The following is a 25,000-nucleotide window of genomic DNA, read 5'->3' on the forward strand; positions in this document are numbered from 1 at the left end:
TACAACCACCCCCCTAAACCACACATGTAATAGTATTATAATAATATGCTTACAGGGCTTCATTATGCAAGGCCATAATATTTCATTTTAGCAGGAATATGCTGTGGTCTGAAAGTAGCTGGGTTAATTCTATACCTTGGGATCTCACCAGAGATATTCACACACACACATCTGATCTTGTTTTGCAGGGAAAGGGGAAGGAAACACAAAGAAAAGCAATTAGAGAGATCATGCCTGCCGGAGTATTCTGCCTGTCCATGCATTTGCGCTATACAGCAACGCTGTGTTTGAATAACGCTGACTGCGTGGGGAGTCTCTTGCGATTAGGAGGCTACATCGTAAACAAAGACTCATTACGAAATCCCTCGGAGGGTTACACATTGCCAGCACTAAATGGAACTGAAGTTTCTAGATTGTACACTGATGTTGGTAACTGTTACAGGCGGTAGATTTTTTAATTGCACTGATAATTTATGTACAATTTTATGTAGTTTAACAGTTTGACACATCATTATTCTTACTGTGTTATATGCACATCACATGTCAGCAAATAAGTCTTGGGTTTAGTGAACCATTCCCATAATAATACTTTCAAAGAGCATGTATGTGCATGCTGGTCCCATCATGTCTATGTGAATATACTGGAAAGTGCATTGAAATGTGGATACGGATACTGCACTGTATGGATTGGTAGTAGTGATTCCTTTACTGGTTTGATATGTTGTGTAACCACAATATTATATATTTGCATTACAGTATATTATATTTTATAACGTAACCATTATAATATATAATTCCTTCCATATAGAATTCAGTCCACACAGTTGATAGACTGACAAGACAGATTTTCCTGAGCCACTTTAAAAACGACGTTCTCTTCTGAAAAGTCCAAGTTTTTTATATGTTCATATCCCACATGTTTCGTCTTTGCAGTGTGGAAACAAAGGTGGACTCTCTTCATTGTATTTCACACACGCATGCAACTATTTTACCTGTTTCATCCTGCTCCTCTTGTGTAGAGCAACACAGTGGTTACTGTGGACTCTGAAATATTGAATGAGACCCAGAGCTGGGGGCTATGATCATATATAATGAAGCACAAAAGAAATCCAGGCTGCTTGGGATTCTACTACCATTCGAGCCTGGTTTCAATTATTCATACGATTAGAACAATCCAATTAAATGGATTAATGCACTTTAAATCTTTAAATCTCACACAGAGAAAAATGAACTCCACTTGCCTTGTTAAAAAAAAAATCTTCAGGAATTATTTGAGATAAAAGGTGTAAATAAACTACAGGAGTTATATCTGTAAGAATCCCTTTCAGGTGTTTTTGGAGCAAGCTATTGATAACCACACATCCAATTAAGGGGACATTTAATTGCTGCCAGCTCTTGCTTTCTCATCATTGTTTTTTTTTTTTAAATCGGGACACTAATTATCAGTTCCGTGAGAGATGAATATGTCAGTAACACCAGGCTTATTAGAGTCAAGGACTGTTATCCAGATATCTAAGACAGTTCAAATGCAACATGATCACATTTGTCATGATAACGTGCATAACTCACATTCCTTGAGCATATCTCTATATTTTTCTAGAGCTTTCATGTATTGTGTGAGTGTGTGTGTGTGTGTGTGTGTGTGTGTGTGTGTTTGTGCCTGTATGTGAACATATGCGTGTTTGTCCATACACACGGGCGGAGGGACCTACCCCCCCCTTCCTGTACAGTGTACACAGTGTTGCACTCTCCCCCACTCAGTCGCTCTCTGAGGATAATGGTGTTATTACAACGCTCTCTCCTCTATCTAGGAGGCTGGGCAGAGTCAACACACTGCTCTGACACCCTGCTTTCGCCCCAGGACCCAGCGTGTGAGGAATACCTATAGGTCTCATACTACATTGTAGCCCCCCTCAGATCCACAGCTACAGAAATAGCGCTGGGAATCAGAGTGCCTCACAATACAATAAAATCACAATACTTTGCCCACAATAATGGATGTATCATGACTTTAGTTTACAGACATTCTGCGATGACCATTATGAGAAGTCATGAAATAGTGACTTTGGTAAGTCAAATGTCTCGATGATGATAACTCTGCTGATCAGATACATCACAAGCACCATGCAAAATGATACTGATACTGATATACTGTATTGTTCCATCCCTATTACATGGGGATGGACAGATAGCTGAGGATGTTTGTACTGTATGTATGCCTTTTCCACATGTTCACTATCTGGCTGTGGCTTTAATTAAGCATTATATTCATGTATTGAATAACCATTTCCCTAGTCATTGCAGTAGAGTAGATGCACAGGCAGGGCTATTGTTTGTAATGTATCTGTGTTTACTGCCAAACAGTGAGGTGCACCGGTAAATTAGGTATGACTTAAATTTTTTGCCCCTGTAAGATGGAGTTTCCAATTACTTTTTAAAGTTGGCCTAATTGTGCTGGCCAGCACACTGTGCATGAAGACCATTCTTAGTCCACCTAGAACTAGAGTCAAAAAGAGAGAGAAACATTGCATTTTGGTTTTAACAGTGCCTTTATGTGTGTGCGTAATGACCCATGACAATGGTCTTATGCCACGTCGTAAAAGTCTTCTCATCTCTCAGACAGCCCAATAATTCATCATCTGTTGTGGCCGATGACTCACTCCCTCGTTCGTGGGCCTCAGTGGGACATTGAAATGAACAGATCAGTAAACTGTCACACAGTAACTTTTCATGGCTTTTATTGAAGTGCTGTTGCTTGAATGTTGGTTTTCAATTATTCTTCTTTTCTGGTTGTTTCATGAAGGATATAATGTCTTAAAGAGGAACCAGTATAGCATCATAGGAAATCATAAAAGTTGGCAATATGAAGTTGTTTTGCATTTTGTGTTTTATGTGTGTTAATTATGCCTTTTATTGCTAGAGTTACCCAATTATGCCACACAATTATGCCACACACTACCACAACTACAGTAGCTCACCTTTCAAACTCTCACACTCCGTCAGATATATCTCATACCCACACACACAACTCTCTCTCTCTCTCTCTCTCTCTCTCTCTCACACACACACACACACACACACACACACACACACACACACACACACACACACACACACACACACACACACACATGCTCCTCTTCCCCGGGCCCAATGCAAGTGCCTCTCTGTGACTAATATCTCCAGAAGTTGGAACTGGCACACAATGCTGCTCCATTTACCAAAAGACTGTGCTGTGAGACTGTGCTGCTACTGAGGGTGTGTGCGTGTGTGTGTGTGTGTGTGCGTGTGTGTGTGTGTGTGTAATTTGGCACTGCCAGGCCATGGACACTAGCCTCAATATGTCACCAGGTCCCTCCCAACACCGGGCAGGGGAGGGCTCTGTGGGTTCCCCCTGTTATCACAGGGAATCATTTATCTCTTAATATCCCCGTCTGGGAAGACATGCACGGTGACGCACTACTGAAAAGAAAGAGGGGACAGTACATACAGTGATACAGCTTTAAGATGCAGTGTGTATTACAAACGAGTTGTAATTCCAACCCCAATGCAAGCCACTGCCAACATGGAGTGGTGAACTACAGTATCAAAAGGGGACACTGTATGTAATGTTTGTTGATGATGAAACTTTACTCTGAAAAATCTTCAATGATCATAAAAGAAAACAGCGTAGAAAGAAACCCTCCAAAAAAGGATCCAAGCACATTTTCAATCCTGTGTATTCATGTAAAATTCAACGGACGATTCAACCAACTCCTCATCCAATTTGACTTTTTCTGACTGAAGAAGAGAGAAATCCCTCCGTTTACCTGTATGCATTTAAATTGGGAGTAAAATGAAACCGGTCATGGTGTTGGAGCTTCTTTTTCTCATTAAAGGCCACATGGGCCCTCCAACCATTCAGTTTTATTTGGATAAGGCATGAAGGAGATTATGCAAATACACGATGCCAATGCTAGCTCACCGCAGGCTTGCATCTAAGGATGCCAAGCAACCGCAGCAAGAAAAAGGAGAGTGTGTGAGTGTGTGTGTGTGTGTGTGTGTGTGGGGCAGGAATACTCCTCTGTAATCAGATTCTGGCTCTCTAAGCAACAACAAGCTTTGTCATCCAGCCGATTTGCCTTATTGCGGGGGCAAAGACATAAAAATATGAGTTATTCTCATTTAAAGTGCCTCGGCAGGAATGGTAATGGTCCAGGAGTCAATACCGCTCAAACCGGCTTGCTTTATCATCATCGCTCTCACAGAATGAACCCCATGAGCCTCCTGCCCAGACCCATGGACCGAGGTGTGATCCACCCACAGAGAGAGAGAGAGAGAGAGAGAGAGAGAGAGAGAGAGAGAGAGAGAGAGAGAGAGAGAGAGAGAGAGTGTGTGTGTGTGTGTGTGTGTGTGGCTGTGTGTGGCTGTGTGGGTGTGGGTGTGGGTGGGTGTGTGTGTGTGTGTGTTTGCTCGCTGTGCTGTATGGACACACGTGCAAACGTGATTGATGTCAGTTACTAATGTTGTTTTTAGATAATAATCTGTAAGTCAAGTGTCAGATGAGTGGGCTGTCTCATAAGCTATTGATGTGCAATTAGCAAATGAAATGGGAGCAAATAAAGCCAAAAGAGAATTGTGGATGAAAATCCATACATGATCATCACAGTTTACACACAGTTTATCACAGCAGCATAACCCAATTAACTGGCCCATTTATGAAATTATTTAAGCCTGATGTGAAGACTGCTAGAAATATTACCATTTCGGAAATAGTTACGTTAGCTGAATTTATTATATCTGATTTTAGAATGAGAGATGCTCTGAGGAATCTAAACAGAATCTCAGTCGTGGGTTTCTACAGCAAGGCAACATAGCCAACAACGAATACATCACTAAGTGTGCTTTGTGCTTAATGCAGGCCAGATCAAGGATAACAGGGGGGGGACTTAATATGGCAGCTGTGAATATGGTTACTTAATCTGACAGAAGTTATTAGGAAATGCTGGAGAAGAATGTCTCTATTGATATTATCCTTTGGCCTTGGCGATAAAACAATAGTGATATGTATCGCAATAGACAATTTATCAATAGCAATAAGAAAATAGTTTGATAACGATAGTTGTATAAACGAACAGGCACACTGAACCACAAACCACCCAGCGAACATTACTCATGAAGGTAACATGATGCCAACTACCGTCTACCAGCCACTTTGGCTTTAAGAAACTATATGGTAATATTTTGTTGGTTGTTACAAATGATAATTATCCATATAGACTGATATGAATAAGTGTATTGTGATATATTTTTCAGCCATATCACCCAGCCTTTATTATCCCTCTCCAACGTCAAGCTCCCCATGGGTTCTTGGTGTGAAATTAGAAATGGATACACTAGAAATGGACTAACAACCTGTGACGTTGACATGTCAGTGTTCTGCTTTGTCCTGGCTCTCCATGACTCTGTCTGTGGTTGATTTGTTTACTATTTCAGCATTGTGTGCAGTGCACCCAGTGCATTCAGCATTGACACACTTCCTTTCGGAGATAAAGACTGGTTGCTTTGACACATCATTCACATCGCAATCACATCTGAATTGCATCTGTGACAACCATCCAACCATCTACACAGGCAGGCCTGTGTGTGTACCCAACCCCAAAAAATGAAATCCTGTCATCAAATCCAAATCCCAAAGAATGATGGTGAAAAAAGCTACTGCATTGTAACCAAAGAATCTAAGATTGTGTGCCAAGCATGAGAAAGTGAGCTTAAGGTATCTGCATAACACAAACAATTACTTTAGTCGATGTACTGCTCTCAAGTGCCAACAAAACCGTTCACATACAGAAATACATTTCCTAAGGAGGGAGGTAGGTATTAATCCAAATTATCTTTATTTCCATAAAAGTATATGTTGGTTAGTAATTTGCTAACCCAAGTAATAATTTTGCTCCTGAATTGAGGTACATATTTATTTTTCTCGCACCACTCCACTGCACCACACCACTGATTCCCTGTCAACTGAAGCATTCACAGTGACGCAGGAAGCGTAACTAGCCAGCCAAGCACTATGCTAATCCATTGGCCGCATAGTAGGCCTACACAAAGCCATTCATCCGTATGCATGTTCATCTATTGTTGACCAGATGCCAAGCAAAGTACTACTGAGACACCTTGTCTGGAGCAAGCAGTAAGTTTGTCACCTGAAAATGCTAAGCTGCCACTTCACGGCAGTTTCCTTGGCGTCATAGATTCTATTCACAGGGCTTTACTGGAGAATAGCGTGCCGGTGAGAGAGATGAACTGTGTGGTATGATAGCATTTGTGCTAAAATCTCTTCAAATCTCACTGTAGAGAGGAAGAGAGCAAGCAAGTAGGGCTGTTTCTTAGGCTGGTTCGCTTTTTCTCACCAAGCAGCTTTAAAAATGTATGCGGTTATACACCGGTCATCGGTGCATCCATTTATCTAAGGGACGGTGACACGTTGCTATGATTAGAATTTTCAGATTTGACAGATCCGACTGCAAATGGGAATGTGTGAGTGGAGGAGATGTAATGACATTAACATATTTCAGGCAGGACAACTCCAAATGTTGTTTATAAACTGATTTACTGCCATGTCATGTCAGTGTGTTTGGTGTTGATGACCATATCAGGCTGCGAGTGATTTAACGGCAATGATTAACAAACGTTAACACCACACTGCTCTTGCACAGCTGGTCCTTATGGACTCCCACAGAGATACAGGTAATGAGGTTGAGTATGCAGGTGAAACCCTCCAGGAATCACCTGCTGCATGCTGACACCTTAGGCTGTTCTTCTTCATTTTTAGGTTGTTTTTTTAATTATTTTTTAATTGGTTGCTATAACTGATGTTTTTCCAATGTTATTGCATTGGTTATTGTTTGTTGTTTTTGTTTATATTTATTTTGATTTTGTAAGTCACTTTGGACAAAAAGTGTCTGCTCAGCATAACCAAAACCATAGCCTTGTCACTGAGTGAGAGTCACATTAGCCAGAGATGGCTGTGTGTTAACAGTTGATTGGTTCACTTAAAAAAAGTGCACTATTGGGTTAGTAAATTGGCTTACTCAATTTGGCTAACCAAATATGGGGGTATGTTGATTAGTTCACTAAAACATGTGCACCATGATCAGCTTACTCCTTACTGAACTTCAGTGGTCATCACTAGACTAACTGACATTTGCCTCTTGAACCAATCAACTGTGCTTCTTCAAACACCCAACAGTGTCAAGGTTTATAGGAAGGAAAGTAATGAGCATATAACATACTCTATAATGCTATAGTGGCAAACCCTTCTGTCTAATTTTATGATTTGTTCCACAATTTTCTGAATAAATTGTTGATGGAAGACATGGTATTTGAATTAATGAGTAGGCCTTTAAAGGTCAACATACATAAATAATCTGACTAAATGTGTAATTTTCTGAGGATGAGCCTATAATCACTCTTTAAAAGCTCAAGTCCATTAATAACCAGCACATGTTGAGTATACAGATAGGAATTTTGAAATTTGATGTGAGAGAGATACTCTGAGTACTAGAGTTATACACAGACTGAATCGCAGATGGCGTAAATACTGTAGACATACTCTATGTGAATCATACTGTGCTACTCCAAATCAATATAAGACCGCACCTGCTCTTAATGCCTTATTCACTCACACTTAGAGGAAGGAAAGAGGCCAGAGGAAATAGCTCATCAGTCCACCAACACTGCAGTTGTCTGCTATTATTGATGTCTTCCTGATGTTACCATAGGTCAAGGATGGGGTACCAAGACTTTGCTTGCTGTGTGGAAGTCCTACCACTGTTACCAGGCCACAGACAATGCCACAGGGCTGGCACAGGAAGAGAGGTTTTGTTCAGTGCAGACTAGAGAGATGATGTGACCGGAAGTGACAGAGAGGAGGGGCAGCCCCCCTTACCTGAGAGGATGGAGGCGAGACGGAATGAATCCACAGGCTCGTAGGGCGAGGCCTCGTAGAACTCCTCACCTGTAAAGACAAAAATGACAACCTGGATTCACTATGATGAAGCTTTCCGGCAAAGCCATGATGTTGAGCTTAATTTGAACTGAAAGGCAGGTGAGAGGGGAGAAGAAGAAAGAAAGTAAGAAAGAAAGAAAGAAAGAAAGAAAGAAAAAAAAACCTGCCTGACGTTTGCTTTCTTCTGACCTATAAGACTCTCCTGTGCCTAGAAACAGCTACATTGAGTTATATTGGCTGCTTAAAAGGTCAATACCATTCAGGACCCTTACTATGAGAACGCAGCATGGATGATTGATGCCATCGGGCTGTCAGCAAAGGGCCCAACCTCTGCTGCCATGATTGCTTTATAGGTTTGATAACAGATCTATGGACAGGGCCTCAGAAAACACACTTCAATTCACTTTAAGCTTTAATTGAAGATTGGCATGACCCTGTCATGTCAGATAATTTGTGTCTTGAGCTATAAATCACCATGACAGTTGATTTCAAATGGTATAGACTGTGCCATGTTGACATTATTGGTAATCATCATGCTACCTCTCATAATATTAGATGTGATAGCACAAGATGTCATGGCCTCAAGATAGTCACAACTGCCATACCTATTGTGGCAATATAACCCTACTACAGGCAACATCGGACTGTTAAAGCAACGCTATGCATTATATTATTGGCCACAGTTAGATGTATGATATTTATGAGCTTCTATTATCTTAAAATGAACTTTAATGAACTATGTTAAGTTAGTTACTCTCCCAATCCCCCATCCCATCCCTGATCAACCAACAGGGCTCCAAATGAGTCTCAATGAAGGCATGCGGATTTGCCATGCCTGACCCAGCTGCCATTATCAAGCTGCCATGACCCTTTTCCAGAGCCAGGAAGGTAATAAAAAATGTTGAATTGCTCCCATTTTTATCTTCAAAGACACCCACGAACAGCTGGTGATTATGAGCAGATAAGCCACCTCTGTTACTCAAAACTAGACTTTGTAAGTGCGATTTTGTCCTTTAATTTTCTCGCCCACATTCTCAGTCTCACGACTGTCTGCCTAACATGTGACGCAGGATTAGCAAAAAAAAAATGGCGAAATAAAAGGCTTTTTTATTTTGACCGAGACAAGAACATATCACAATTGCGTACATTGTATGCACATGTTTACTAAGTCTGATACTCCTGAGCAAAATTGCTTGCATGTTAATATTAATAGCCGGCTTTTAGCATAAAAAGTACAGAGTCATAACTGTGCCTTATCCGTTTGTAGCTTGAATTGATCTGCACACACAGTGCACTGTGGCAAGAGTGGCACATTTGCAATTGCTATTTGCAACTGATGTACTGAGTACATGGATGAAAAGTATGGAGGAAGTGCTGCATCAGTTTTTACTACTACAACTCTACTGAGACGCTATGAGGAGAGAAAAAAATACAAATTAGCTATGCCCAGCCACTCTCCCTCCACCCAATTCCTCCCCACACACACACACACACACACACACACACACACACACACACACACACACACACACACACACACACACACACTCACACACACACACACACACCAACCCTCTTACAGGATCTCCCTAATCCACCGTTTAAAATTCACAGCCATTCTGTCGGTTCCCGCCGAGCCCTCCCATGTGTGATGGTTCTGCATTCTGATCCCTTCCACAAAAAAACAGCAGAGAAAAAAAGAGAGAAAGAAAAAAAGAAAGGGTGCTAGTGGTGCTGTGCTGGTTAGGGTGATTGTAGTGGAGGGTGGGCAGGCAGCAGTAAAACAAAAACAAGCTTGGCAGTGAACACAAAACCTGCACGTGCCGTGGATAAACCACCCATCCGGAGAGGAGACCACATCAACAGTTGTGCTCTTGTAGAGCCATTTTGCATGCCAGAGTAATTTCAGGATTTGGGCATCTCTCTCTCTCTCTCTCTCTCTCTATGTGTCTCTGTCTTCCTCTCTCTCTACTAATCTGATATCCACAGAGAACATAGACATGTCTCTCCCTTGCCACGCTCATGAAAAGAAAACTGGGCTGCCTCAGACGGAAAGCATACGGCTTCTCCAATCACAGCCTGCTGAGACAACATGGGGAATAAACCATATGATGAGCTGAAAACAAACATAAAGCATCAAGAAGAAAATCAAATAACTTTGAGGAACGTGAACCTGACATGAGCAGAAGAAAAAAGGTAGGAAACACAAGGGGAGAGGAAGTGTGCTGAGGAGGTGAGTAAGGCGCGCTGGTGGACAGGAAATGGGCACCGCACGTCTGCACTTAGGCCGTGTCAGATTCACTCTGGCCCGGCTCTGCCTTTATCCCGCCTGTCAGCGTAGATCATGGGTCGATGAGCACCCAAGACCGCTGTTGGCGCGGTGATGTGATGTGAGGTGGCGTGAGCAAGAGCGAGTCCCCCTCTCACACCCGCGCCTGGCTCGCACATCCAATCTGCATTCTCGCCTCGCCTTGCGACTCCAGTCACGGCCCGAGTCCACGCCGCCGCCCTGTCTGTGAGGTTCTGTGGCTGCAAGCAGATGCCCCTGATCAACCCTGTGTATCTTAAGACAGCCAGACACACACACACGCACAGCACACACACACGCACACGCACACGCACACGCACACGCACACGCACACGCACACACACACGCACACGCACACACACACGCACACACAAAAATTTACTTAACTTGATTTGGTATCTGCTTTGAATATGAACTACTGGCTCCTACACAAACCATTACAGTTTTTTTCAACTGCTTACACACTAAATCTTTACGTGTCACACAATTTTCCAAACATGTCTTCCAAACATCATAACCCCACACCAAATCTGCAAAACCATACAGTAATTCTCAATATTTGACTCAGTTTTCAATGTACACACACAATTTTCTACTTCACCAGTGCTTCACTCTCTCTCTTCACATGTGTAAACACTCATTACTTTACGGAACACCATCCAATCATTGCCTTAGTATAGGCCTATGAATACAGTAGATATACTCTATATGTAGGTATGGACCCTTTCAATCTGGCCCTAGAGGATTTCCGGTTGAAATGTTCAGAACCAATGCAGATATAATACTTTGAAAGGAATGTTCTACAAAACGTCGACTTTGTGTACAGTAAAACGTATCTTTTTTACTATATGTTTGTGTCTATGAATACATACATAACCACCCCCAACACACACACACACACACACACACATACAGACACACACACACATAAACACATGCACACACACACACACTTTTCTTTAGAAAAAGCAAAGTAATTTGATAGTAGTCAGTCATTTCCATCTTAGGCAAAATCAGTTTTTTCAGAACTCCATGTACATCTGGTGGTCATTGTATTTTGCTTTGCTTTGTTCTTGTTGGCTGTAAAATACTGTATTCGCAACAGCAAATTATTTGGGAAAAATCACTATTTTTTGGTTTCAATATTGCTTGCATTTTTACTGTGTATTTCAACTTCTCTCTGTAGATACCGTAACTTTCACTCTTGTATGGAAATACATAAAGTCAATGAAAGACGAAAGAGCGTTAGTTTTTGAGCAACAGTGTGTACATGATGTATCCAAAATGTCATATTATGACAAAAGTGTTTGTAATGTGAGGTGAATGTTTGATTTAAAGATGTGTTTATGACATTTTGAACGTTGTGTGTCATTTTGCTGGAGATTTGAGGCATTTTGCATTTTGTGTGAGCGATTGTTGGTTTTGTGTGTGGAGTTTTGAAAAATAGACACAAAATTTTGAAAACGTGTGTAAACAGTTGTTAAAAAACTGTAAGTTATCTCCATAGCTTGTCTCTTATGTCAACACTGAACTGCTCACAGTATAGCTTCCAGAATGTCATTGCTTCCCCAATTCCTCTACCCATTCTGTAGCACAAGGAGTACGACATGAGTTCTGTTTGAACTGCACCCTTACGAGTTGACTGCTAACCTGTAGGCTGGTCATGTTGCTGTTTCATCAGGTTGACTGCAGAACGAGGCTTTATCTAATGCACGCCAGACCCTGTGCTTGTGCATTCAGTGCCTGCACTCTGAAGCAAAAGTAAATGTCATCAATAAAACATCACAAAGCTCACCTCAACCCCTGTGAAAATTGTTTGGCATATGTTGGCATATGAGATCTCTCTCTCTCTCTCTCTCTCTCTCTCTCTCTCTCTCTCTCTCAATTCAATTCAATTCAATTTCAATTCAAGGTTAGCATGACTGTAAGTAAAGTGTTGCCAAAGCACAATTAAAACAGCATAACAATTAGAACATTAAACAATTAGAACATTATAACTCTCTCTCTCTCTCTATATATATATATATATATATATATATATATATATATAGAGAGAGAGAGGTGTCATTATTAACATATATATATATATATATATATATATATATATATATATATATATATATATATATATGTGTGTGTGTGTGTGTGTGTTGTTGTGTTTAAACGTTTAAACTAGAAAAAAGAAAACACCAAATAACACCACTGCCAAGGATGTTCTTTTATGTTCTGTAACCTCAATTCCTGTCACTCTAACACACACACACACACACACACACACACACACACACACACAAATACCATAAACCTGCCCAATTTGAACAATATGTTTTTGTGGGGAGATATTGAGTGACAGCGGGTGAGGGCTTTTAAATCTACCTGTGTACCTTTGTGACAGCCCAGCCAGCTGTGCACTAGAGGCCAGCTCACCCACAGAGACTGTTAAGACCCTTCTTCCACCACAGGGGGGTCTGCAGGGGATGTGTGTGAGGGACTTCTGGTGCAAAGTGTGTCTGTCAGTGAATGTAAGGGAAGGTGTGTGTGTGTGTGTGTGTGTGTGTGTGTGTGTGTGTGTGTGTGCATTTCTGAGAGTGAAAGGGGGGTGCTGTGTCCAATCAGGGAGCTGGTAAGGAGCAGCCATAAAACCCTCCTGTAGCGAGCTGAGCCAAGACACCCCCACCACCACCACCCTCCCCCCATCCCTGATCTGCCAACAGGGCACCGGGTGGGTCTCAGTGCAAGACTGCGGATTTGCCATGCCTGACCCAGCTGCCATTACCCAGCTGCCAGTCAACAACCCTTTTCCAGAGCCAGGAAGGCAAACAAAAAAATGTAATGGCTATGTAACCTTGGTTCTGAAGGAAACCACAAGCCGTTTCATGATCCAAAAGTAACTTCCCATTGGTCAATGTAGAGCAAACTCGACAGACAGAGAACCCACGGAGTTAAAGAACTCAGACTTCATATGAACGGCTGGTGACACCAATGAACGGCTGGTGATTATGAGCGGATTTGCCACCTCTGTGTTACTCAAAACTGCACTTTGCCAGAAATCAGAAGTGTGATTTTTTTGTCCTTTAATTTTCTCGCCCACCCTCTCATTAATCAGTCTGTCGCGTTGGTCGGTGTGACGGCGACACAGGAGTGACAAAAGAGATGGCGATGGAAAGTGACATTTAATCAGAGAGCGATGCCGCCACGTACACGCTTTGCGCCGCGGACCTTTTAATTACTGTTGTTCTCCTGCCAGCGCGGGCCTCGCTGTGAGCCTCCATGGCTGCGTTTTTCACATGTAAACTCCGAGAGGCTGTTAATAATGACGGGTAATCTCCAATCTCCTCCGTAAAAGTGTGTATTGATGTGATGAATCCAACACGCACACACCTTTTCGTGGTATCTGTGTGCTGCAATGGCAGTCATTAATGTCTAAAACATGTGCTTAGCTCTGACGGTCATTAACTATGAAGGACTATTACTCCCTTCCACTGAAATCCTCATTTTCTCAGCACATCCATCCTCCATCTCTCTCCTTATCCTTTCATCCGTTCACTTGATTGCTGTCCTCCCAGTTTATTTGTCTCCTCCAGCCTCTTATGGTCTCTATTCTCATCTCTTCTTTCTTGTATATATTATACTGGTATCATTCCATGACTCATTGTAACCATTCACCTCCAGTTGTGGCATTTAATATTATGCATTACCTCTAAATGCATCACAATTGTAAACCCTTATTTAAACACACTTCTATGTGTGTCTATTTGTGCTATAAGTGTGCACACTGCTCCTAGTGTGTGTGTGTGTGTGTGTGTGTGTGCATGTGAATGTGTGTGTGTGTTCACTGATGGATGGGTGAAAAGCAGGAGGCTTCTGAGGCTTTCTGTGTGTGTATCACATTGGCCAATACATTTCTCTCTGTATTTTTGATAGTACTCACTAATAGGTGGCAGACAATCTGGCTTTCAACACACTATTCCTCTCCTTTTCTCACACTACCAATGTTTCGTTTATTTAAAACCTGAGACATCAAAGGCCTGTGTATCTTCTAAACCTTCACTCTGAGCTTAGTTTTAAGTTTGGTTTAGTTTGGCTGTAAGGCTTTACTAAGGGATGTTGCAGAGGTAGGACTACTGCAAGTAATGTTTCATATCCTGCTGAGCAGAGGCGAATGGTAACCATGGATGTAATTTAAAAAAAAAAAAAAAAACAATGTGTGAAGGAAATGTTTACCAATGTGCAGTGGTGGAATGTAACGAAGTACAAATACTTCGTTACTGTACTTAAGTAAATATTCCACGTATTTGTACTTTACTTAAGTAGAATTTATAGTGCATACTTTTGACTTTTACTTCGTTACATTTTACAGCAATTATCTGTACTTTTACTCCGCTACATTTTTACAACACCATCGTTCCTTTTTACGATACATTTTATGATCAGATTTTTTTTCTCTCTGACAAACACGTTTGTTTTACCAGGGGGCGGGGTTGCTACCACAGGTTCTGGAGCGCTACGTGCCCAGCTTCTAAATCTTTGAAACATAAGTTTCTAGTCTAGACCAGGCAAAGCATGAGCTTGTAGCCATCTGCATTCGGTAGGCTACTGTATGTTCACCAGACCCATGGCTACACTGGACATGCAACTGTGTTCTGTGCCTTTCTCTGTCTGTTATCTGCAGCGTTAGGGCCTCCTCTCCGATGAGATTGCTATCCGCGGATCAGCGAAGTTACAGGCTATGCCCATGCTTCTGTCACACGTCTGATCATTTGCGGCACAAATAAATGGTAGACTATTATAGAACCGCTGGCCGGAAAAAAAACGTAGCATTTTCCAGATTAGAAAATATTTCTTAATTGTGTGTGATCAAATAAAGAGGCATAGCCTACAATTGGGGGGGTAGAAATGTGAGCGCTCATTCAATGTCAATGTGCGTCTGCGCAAGTGAAACTGAACCTAATCATAAAGACACCTTTCTCAGCAACTTTTCTGCTCAATCTGCAGAATTGGCATTAAGATCCACCCGACGTTTCCCTGGTCTACCCCGTTAAACTTCAGGCTCTCGTGTTTTGCTGAATGATATACTCAGCAGATCACCCTAGTAGATAACCAGAATTAGTCTCTAGAATTGTAGGTCAGAATGTAAACTGGGCCACAGATGGCACAATTGCATTAGCTTAAAACTATCTAGTCGAATATAGCCTAACCTAAAACTAGCTTAATTAAAATGCCACAGCCCATACTATTTTTTCTTTTAGAATATAGATATTAAGAGAATAAATCATTATGCAAATACTTTTACTTTTAATACTTAAAGTACATTTAAAAACAGGTACTTTTTACTTTTACTTAAGTAGGGTTGTCAGTGTGGTACTTTTACTTTTACTAAAGTAAATATTTCTCTGTGTATTTGTACTTTTACTTAAGTACTGAGATTCAGTACTTCCTCCACCACTGCCAATGTGCAACATTTCTCTCTGACACATACCCATTTTTATGAGAACACAATAGCAATATCTTTAGCTGATGGATGAAGCTGAGATGTTGACAGGAAAACTGTTTGGTATAACAGGTGAAGTTCAGCATTTCATGACGTGACACACATGTTCAATACAGTTACATAGAGCATGCATGATACAGAAAACATACCCTATATGGGTTGGGCAAGCGCATGGATATCATTATTAACAAAACCAGGTTTCTATACTTTGGCCTCACAGCTGTGCCTTACGCCTGCAGCTGAATCACACCACTATGATATCCCTTTTCAACCCCACTCCTACTTGTGTCATACTGCATAATTAACTCAACCAACTTAGCAAAAAGCATATGTGTTCTCCAGTCACTTACAATGACATAGGCATGGTAGAGTTAGTATTCTATGCCCCTCTCAAACTTAACCAGCAACTCTCACACATCCTGCAAGTGGGTCATGGTATGTGAGAAAGGTCAATGCAAGTGCTGTCCTCTTGACCATCTGCTTTTAGGTCATCCTGAGATTTGAATGTATGCTTAATGTATATTCATTTCTCCCAAATGCATACATCTCAGAGGCAGAACATCAACATCTCCACTGTAATTTCCTTTCGTTCTCTCTCTTTTAGTGAGAACTGAGCCTGGCTCATAACAAAGGCACAGAAAAGAAAATAGGAGTCTTGAGGTTAGTGGAAATAACAAATCCACAGCGTACACTCAGAGGGACAGCGTCTGACTTTGATGGATGTCTGGAATAATACTGAGGCAATAAAAACTGATCTCTTCACAGCCTCTTACATATTACACATCAGCTGTCTCGCAGAATAAACACGTAACCAATAAATATGGCATAATGTTGGAAGGGTGGGTGGGGGGGGGGGCTTAAGAAATAACTTATTCACATGAAATAGAAAAGGAAAGAGAAAGAGGGGAAAGGAAAAAGAGGGAGAGTATTATCAAGTGAAGTTGATTTGAATAAAGACCAGTGTTTCTGAGGAGAATCACTTAGAATAAAGACCAGTGTTTCTGAGGAGAATCACTTAGAATAAAGACCAATGTTTCTGAGGAGAATCACTCAGTCTTACTTAATTTTAGCTGGCAGTTGTGGTTTGAGATGCACAATGATGCAAATCAATGCAAAAAATAAAAGGAAACGATCAAGATAGAAGAACAGATGCTGTAAAGGATAACTTGATGAAAAAGCCCAGACAGGGGCTTTGCCTGTGTACACAGGATACTAGTTGCTCCCTGGTAGTTTCAATTTATGTATCAGGTAGGTTAATGGAGTTTTCTTAAATATGTACGTTAGGTCAAATTATAAACATCAAAGGTGCTTCTGAAGCTAAATCCAGCACTCACATTTTGCTTTGTAACACTTATCACTTATCATCACTTATCATCACAAATAAAGGTCTCAGTACAAATTGGCTGGTAAACATACGGTAACAAAAATTAAATGTTTCAACAAAGCAACACTTATTTTTGAACACATAGGTAGAGTTACAGACGATCTATCTGCAGTAGCAATTTTGAGTCATCACTCATTGCATAACATTGTGTCAGCCTTGTATCCCCTATGGTCCATACAAAAAGGAACTGGATTTATTTAGAATTACATCAGTTACAGAAATCAACTTGGTCCACATAAGTCAGGATTTTATAGAGTGCTTAACCTCTACTCTAATCAATTATGCAATATGTTGGGGTCAATGTCAATTGTTCTGCATATGCGGCAACCATAGTGTGTGTGTGTGTGTGTGTGCGCGTGTGTGTGTGTGTCTGTGTGTGTGTGTGTGTGTGCGTGCCTGCGTGTGTGTGTGCTAGCTGTTATAGTGACTTATGGTTCAAGGTTAGACCTTAAATTGCAAAGGCTTTGAAGTCACAATAAAACATACACAATTGTGACCCAAGCAAAGCTTAGCTTCATTGTCTCTACAAAATATACAAAATGTCAAACAGTAACCAGCATCTTCTTATTTTCATAGTGTGTCACTGTGCCGGACATTGTTGTACAAGAGATTGGCTCTTCTTATTGTCCTCAGTCACCCTATTAAAATGCTGCAGGTCAGCACCAGTGTGGGGAAATGAAAGCTTAAGTAAGCACTACACTACAAGCGCTGACAGACCTACTTAAACCAAAAACACAAATAGCACGGACCCTGATCCTGGGCCAAAAGACACACAGCGGAAGAGACAGAAAGGGAAGACAAATGGGTGAAAAGGATGTGTTCTGTTAAACCCCCACTGCCTCCCTATAGAGTTTTCACAAGTGCTGAAGTTCTGAATCTGCAAGATTTTCTGCTTTGCACAAAGCAAGTCGGTGCTTCTGACAAAAATGTCTCCAAAGGAGTCCATGCAAAGGCAAGGATAGTGTAGTGATTCTGTGCAAACACCCTCAGCTAGGTTACATCCAACAGCAAATGTAGCAGGAGTGGCAGGGGAGCAGCTGGCTGGATGCTGGCCTTGCTGTCATATTGTGTGGGAGATGAGACACTGTGGATCATACTAAGTGGCACTGATTAAAAAAAGTGAGTGAAAGTTAGTATAGCCTCCAGCATGTCTGTCCTTATTAACCCAAACATTTATAGATATTCATAGATATGCTTCAAATGCCTGGGTGAAGGGTGACCTGTTTTGTGCTTGTGGATACATAGTAGATGTAGGGAATGGACTACATACAATTTAAATAGCTGACTATTTTGGATTCAAAGTGTCTTACTCTTTTCTCTGTCTTTTACAGGGGATGCTAACTCCTGTAAGCACTTCTTCTATGTCGCCAAACACACCTAAAGTGTTTCTAGCCAAAGAGTGCAATTTTCATTTCATCTGACAATAGACTACACTTCCAGACAAAGTCACTGTACCATTCAGTAACTCCTGCTGTTTACATTGGTAATTAATGTAACTGGACAGGCTTTTACATGGCACGCCCTCTAAATAATCTATTAGCAGTTAGGTCACCTTTGAAGATTTTTTGAGGGACTTGGTGACCCCAAGATGATACCTTTGACTGTAACTCTCCAACAGTGGTTCTTATGGAATTTTTTGCCTATCTTACCATCCTCCATACTGTATGTGGGGGCAAGATAATAATGGGTCTTTGTCCAATGTTTGTCACATTTCTGGATGATTAGAACATTTTTATCATTAGCCTCTGTGTGACTTTATTTTCATACCATAGTGAAAAAGAAAGTCATGAACTACTTCTGAAAGTTCAGAGACACTCTGATTAACTTAAACAAATTGAAATTAGATAGCAAAATGCTTCTGTTAGGTTTTGTTTATAAGATTTTTCAGGGGTGCCAATAATTGTGAGCAATGTGTTTTAGTTAAAAATATGTATTTCTTTATGTGATTATCCTTTTTCTCAAAATATTTCAATTTCATTGTGAGATTACAATAAATCACCAACAGATTCTTTTTTATACCGGTTTTTAGTCAACTTTAGCAGAGGTGCCAATAATTCTGGAGGGTACTGTAAGTGACAATATCCCATAACAATAATGTGACGGTTGTATCTTTGGGAGGAAACAGTTGTGAAATAGTTTGAAGGTGTTTATAAAAACAGTTCTTCTAGGCTCCGAGAGTTCAAGGAACGTGTTACTAAACAGCATAGCTAATTTCTCCTGCTGCTGCTCTTCTCAGCAAATCAGAATGCTAACTGGGGACAAGAGAGAAGGGACTCCTTCAGGGGATAGAGGAACTAGCCCAATTCTTCTCTCCTTTCCAGCTAAATGTTTGTCTGCTTGTTCACCCTATTTGCTTTTGTTCTGTTAGTTTCTTTTCCCCTTCCCCTGACACAAACACATTATTTTGATGCAGAGTGTTATTGGACATTCACCTGCAGCTAATACACATCCGTTTAATTAGCTCACTGTTTTGTTTATATCAATATAATTACTGCACAAAAGGCTATTGCTCGATGTATTGTTTCACTGGGAGTCATGGTTGTCACTGCTAGAGAGGCCGTTGCTTGATTTATTAGATCTAAAAATGCTAATCATCTTGGCAGCGTTGAGCTTTTGGGTCTTAAGCTCTCTCTCTCTCTCTCTCTCTCTCTCTCTCTCTCTCTCTCTCTCTCTCTCTCTCTCTCTCTCCTTTCTCATTATCTCACTCTGTCTGTCTATTCTCTCTGCTCTCTATTGTTCCTTTCCTCCCTCTCTCTCCCTCCTTCTCTTTGCCTCTTCTGTGTCATTTATACTCATTTCTGTATCCTTCTGGACTTAGGCAGATGCAAACGAGCTGCTGTCTTCGGCCTGCACACTGGCTTGATGCAATGTTGTCTGCCAATGTTTGCTTTGAGGCACTCACTAGAATGAATCTGCATCTGTCACATCAATTTACTGGTTCAATGAGTGGGTTAAGGCAAATACTTACAAACCCAAAAAGACAGAACCGTGTTAGACTACTTCGAAAAGAGAGAGAGAGAGAAAGAGATGGTGTGAAAGCTAAATTCATAATATTTTCCCCCATGGCCAAGAAGATATCATGGCTTTTGTTGATGACATTTACAATGCATACAATCAGCAGGACTGTAATGCTGAGATGCAGTAATGGACGCCGTGTTTGGCAAACACAGCACTACATATTTCAGCACCGCCTTCCCCTGACTTCACCTCCCATTTTTCTCCATCATCCCCTGCTGTCTGCCCGATCTCTTTGTGCACAACAGGTGCTCCATTCATCGCCCTGTGTATCAGTCTGAAAACAATCTCCCCTTACTGAGCCCTGCAGTTCACTAAGAGAGAGAGAGAGAGAGAGAGAGACAGAGAGAGAGAGACAGAGAGAGACAGAGAGATAGAGAGAGCTCATGGTAGCACACGAGTGATGGCTTTCAGACTCCCTTCCCAGCTCTTGTCGGATTACAAGGTCTTGCCTCATGAGGTGCTGGGGAGAAGAGTACGACTTCTGAAACAATCTCAAGATGTGATGGTGAACTGTGGGGATGAGAAGTCGAGACCTCACGTAACCATTTCACATGCACAGGGTATTGCTGTCGGCAGTAATAATAATAAAAAAAAGGGTTTAGCCCAGCTAGGCCTGTTGTTTTCAATTTTACAGACACAGTTCATGAATCTTATCCAATATGTTTTTTGGAGAAATTCAGAGAAATTCAGTCTTGCTCTTGAAACTGGTCTGTGTGTCTGTAGTTCTGACTTAGTAAATAAGAAAACAACAAAGTGATTCAGACCGAGCTTAACACTATTCCAGCTAATCAACACAGTGCTTCAGGACCAAGGTAGTGGAGTAATTTGACTGGCTGTTGAGCTCAAATACCAACAATCTTTTGCTAGTATTGTGGACTGTACCTTTAGGTTCTTGATAGAGATCAAATTTCCAATAGGAAGTATTGACATGTCATGCAATCTAGGAAAACCCTTTATATGGTGCACTCAAAAATCCCTCATTTTTGCTCTGTTTCAACAATCTCTGGTAAAATTTCACCAATTTAAGATTCTGATACCATCCTGGCAACATTCTGGACACTGTCCCCTAGCAATATCCTGGATACCATCCTCCTAAAATTTTGGATGTTGCTAGGATGGTATCAGAATCATAAGTTGGTAAATAGAGGTACAGGTACAACCAACACAATAAAACCATATCACATGAATATGTTCACTTTCAGTCTGCTTTTAAGGTCTGAAATGGATTCACAATGACTAATGTGATGGGGAAGTGAATTCCAGAACTTAGGGGCAGTTTGGCAGAATGTTCTTTCTCCGATGGTGTTGAGGTTGATGATTGGTATTTTGCGTAGACCTACTGAGAAGTATCACAGCGAGCAGGCAGGGGAGTAATCATCCAGGAGGTCAGTGAAGTGGGAGCATGAATATGTAGGGCCTTATACAGTATGTGAGCAGCAGAATTGGAATTGGATTCGGTATGCAACAGGAAGCCAATGAAGCTGGGTGAGATTTGGTGTTTTATGACTTGTGGATTTGGAGCGTGTGTGATGATCCTTGCTGCAGAGTTATGAATTAATTGGATATGGTGGAGTAGCTCATTTGGGATGCCAGACAAGGTGGAGCAGTTACAGTAGGTAACTAGCCTGGAAACCAGACTCTCTGACTTCGCAGAGAGTCTGGCCTAGATCCATAGGCGTTCGTTTATTTCCGGGTGGGAGGGCACAGTTTGAGGTTTAAAATCATTGGAGTTCCTTTGAACCGCTTTGAACCAATCACTAACAACCGGCGTTTAGGTCATACAGAGAAGTTTCTCTGCCAAACGGTGCATCTTATCAACAAACAACAAGCGTTTCATCGGGTGCATCTTATCAGCAAACAAGTACGTCCAAAGCGCCACTTTTAAGGGTGTATGCGTTGTCGTTTTCGGGTGAAATTACCTTTTGAATGGGATTCCTATAGGGCTACTACTTTTTTGATACAATCGCGTCAAAATCGCTATTTTTCAAATACTATGAAGGCTCGACACAACATGAAACTTTGATCGAAGCATCATCAGTGTCTCTACACATGAACTCGAGCATTGAGAACATTGTTGGTGTACACAGAGTTTACTAAAATAGAGGTTTTGAACAACTCACTTGTTTTTTCTGCTCGCTGCCATCTTGCCATCTTGCAAGAAGTGAGTTGTCCAAAATCTTTCTTTTTAGTAAACTATGTGTACACAAACAATGTTCTTAATGCTCGAGTTCATATGTAGAGACACTGATGATGCTTCGATCAAAGTTTCAAGTTATGTCGAGCCTTCTTAGTGTTTGAAAAAAAAAAGATTTTGACCCGACCATGTAGCCTACTAAACTACAGTTTGACTCGAGTACGTTCGTAGCCTATTTCAAGTGACAAAATCTATGACTAAAGTTTAGCTGACGATATAACATCCTACTCCACTGTGACTTCGTTCATGACACTCCTGTTAATAGGCTAAACAATAATTTACAATTATTTAAAGATTTCATAAGTACTTTTCGCTCCCTACGTTGATGTATTCCAAGCGATCTGCTTCAGGGGCGGGGACGTAGTAATTAAAACACCATGCCTGGGTACGTAATCGCTCTCAGAGACGCCCTCTGTTCGCTGGTTGGTCGGCTGCCCAACTGCCGAAAGTAAACGAGCGTGAATCAACCTATTCCAGACAGAGTACTGTAGGGAAAAGAAATCGACCGGAAGTACGTAGACAGGCCAAGGCCAGGCTAGTAGGTAACATGGGATGTAACATAAGCAGTGACCAGGACTTCTGCACTGTGCTGAGTGAAGGCTGGGCGTAGCCTTACAATGTTCTGTAAGTGGACAAAGGTAGCCTAGCCTGTGGGCGGGGTAAATTAAGGCTATGGAGAAGGCACTGCGAGAAACGCAAGGCACAACGAGAAACACACGAGGCACTGCGAGAAACACACCGAGAAACACACAAGGCACAACGAGAATTATTGTGATTAGGGTCATTGTGCTGTGATTAGGGTCATTGTGGTGCGATTAGGGTCATTGTGCTGTGATTAGGGTTATTGTGATTAGGGTCATTATGCTGTGATTAGGGTCACTGTGCTGTGATTAGGGTCATTGTGCTGTGATTAGGGTCATTGTGCTGTGATTAGGGTCACTGTGATTAGGGTCATTGTGCTGTGATTAGGGTCATTGTGATTAGGGTCATTGCGCTGCGTAGGGTCATTGTGCTGTGATTAGGGTCATTGTGCTGTGATTAGGGTCATTGTGATTAGGGTCATTGTGCTATGATTAGGGTCATTGTGCTGTGATTAGGATCATTGTAATTAGAGTCATTGTGCTGTGATTAGGGTCATTGTGCTGTGATTAGGGCTATTGTGCTGTGATTAGGGTCATTATGCTATGATTAGGGTGAAATCCAGACTGAAATTTCTCAAAAAGATCATTGTCTTGTGGTTATGAATAGAGATGCCACCACCCTCTCAACAACTCATGATCACGGTATCTGATTCAATACATATTGTGTTGTAATGGAAAGGTCACGTTCCTTTGAACAAAACATCAGAAACAAGGTGTACAGTATCTGCTGTTTCAGATGGTCTTTCCTGTAAATGTCAACAATTACTGAGCCCTTGATCTCAACAAAAAGGCTACATTTTTATTTTGTTGTGATGAAAAATGTGATATTTTCACAAAATGCTAGAGAAGGATATTATGTGGAGGTGGCAGCTCAACAAAATAGGTTTTGCATTATTTTGCTTTAGTTCAAGCATGCATGCATACTTTGAATACCATTAATTTAGTAAGAAACTTAATACCATGAAACACACACACACACACACACTCAGACTTTAATTCTGACTCAAGTATTCAGCACTATGTCTTCCCGCTACTAGCCTCTTTTTCTCAAAGAGATATAAATTTAATTAAAAACCCACTTTATTGTTTCTTTTTCCAATTCACAGCTAATTGAAGCAAATGAAAGATTTGTGAAAGAAGTGAGGTATATCGTCAATCAGTCTTCCCCCTGCTCGACACATTTGAATTCATTTAGTTTTACTAGCCCAGCCTGCTCGATCCACACCCCGTGGGAATAACACCCATTTGTTATCCTTTCTGCTGATTAATTAAATCAGCCAATGGTTACCTGGGAGACATTTCCTTCAGTCTGAGCATATTTCCCCCTCCCTCTGTTTGACACGCGAGTCACAGAACACAGTCTGAGGGGCCGCTGACACTTTCGTTTTTTTTTTTATGTTAATGTACCAGTTGTTGATGTCAATGTGGGTCACTTAGGACAAAATCATCTGCAAAGAGCATAAGAAAGGAATCTGAAACTGATCCAACTCAAGACTGGTTCTAGAACAGCTCCACTTTGTGATATCAACAGCCGTTTCTCAATGGATGAATTTAACCATGTGGCACAGATGAGGTCCAACGTCGAGTCCAGACTCAGAACAGAGAGAGTCTCTGATTTCCCTTTTACGCCAAGGCTGCTGGAGGTCCAGTTCAGAGCCACTGCCTAATCTCAAACTAATTATTCACTTTTATTGTGAACTTTTATTGTGAATAGCACAAGTTCTAGAACCAAACACCACTTAAGGGCAGTCGTGGCCTACTGGTTAGGGCTTCGGGCTCGGAACCAAAGGGTTGCTGGTTCGATCCCCAACCAGTGGGAACGGCTGAAGTGCCCTTGAGCAAGGCACCTAACCCCTCACTGCTCCCCGAGCGCCGCTGTAGCAAGGCAGCTCACTGCTCCGGGTTAGTCTGTTTTTTAACCTCACTGTGTGTTCACTGTATTCTCTGTGTGTTCACTAATTCACGGATGGGATA

The 25,000-nt window shown here is 41.4% G+C and overlaps 1 protein-coding gene across 1 annotated transcript in view; it reads right to left on the bottom strand.

The window, feature by feature from the left end:
- gfra2a (GDNF family receptor alpha 2a) overlaps positions 1 to 25,000 on the bottom strand; it is a 93,458-nt gene that overhangs the window by 52,101 nt on the left and 16,357 nt on the right. Inside the window, exon 3 of the mRNA XM_048244248.1 lies at positions 7,931 to 7,999. Coding sequence (XP_048100205.1) covers positions 7,931 to 7,999 — 69 coding nt within the window. The remainder of the gene's footprint in view (positions 1 to 7,930; positions 8,000 to 25,000) is intronic.

Source organism: Alosa alosa, chromosome 5 (genome assembly GCF_017589495.1).
Source record: "Alosa alosa isolate M-15738 ecotype Scorff River chromosome 5, AALO_Geno_1.1, whole genome shotgun sequence".
NCBI lineage: Eukaryota > Metazoa > Chordata > Actinopteri > Clupeiformes > Clupeidae > Alosa > Alosa alosa.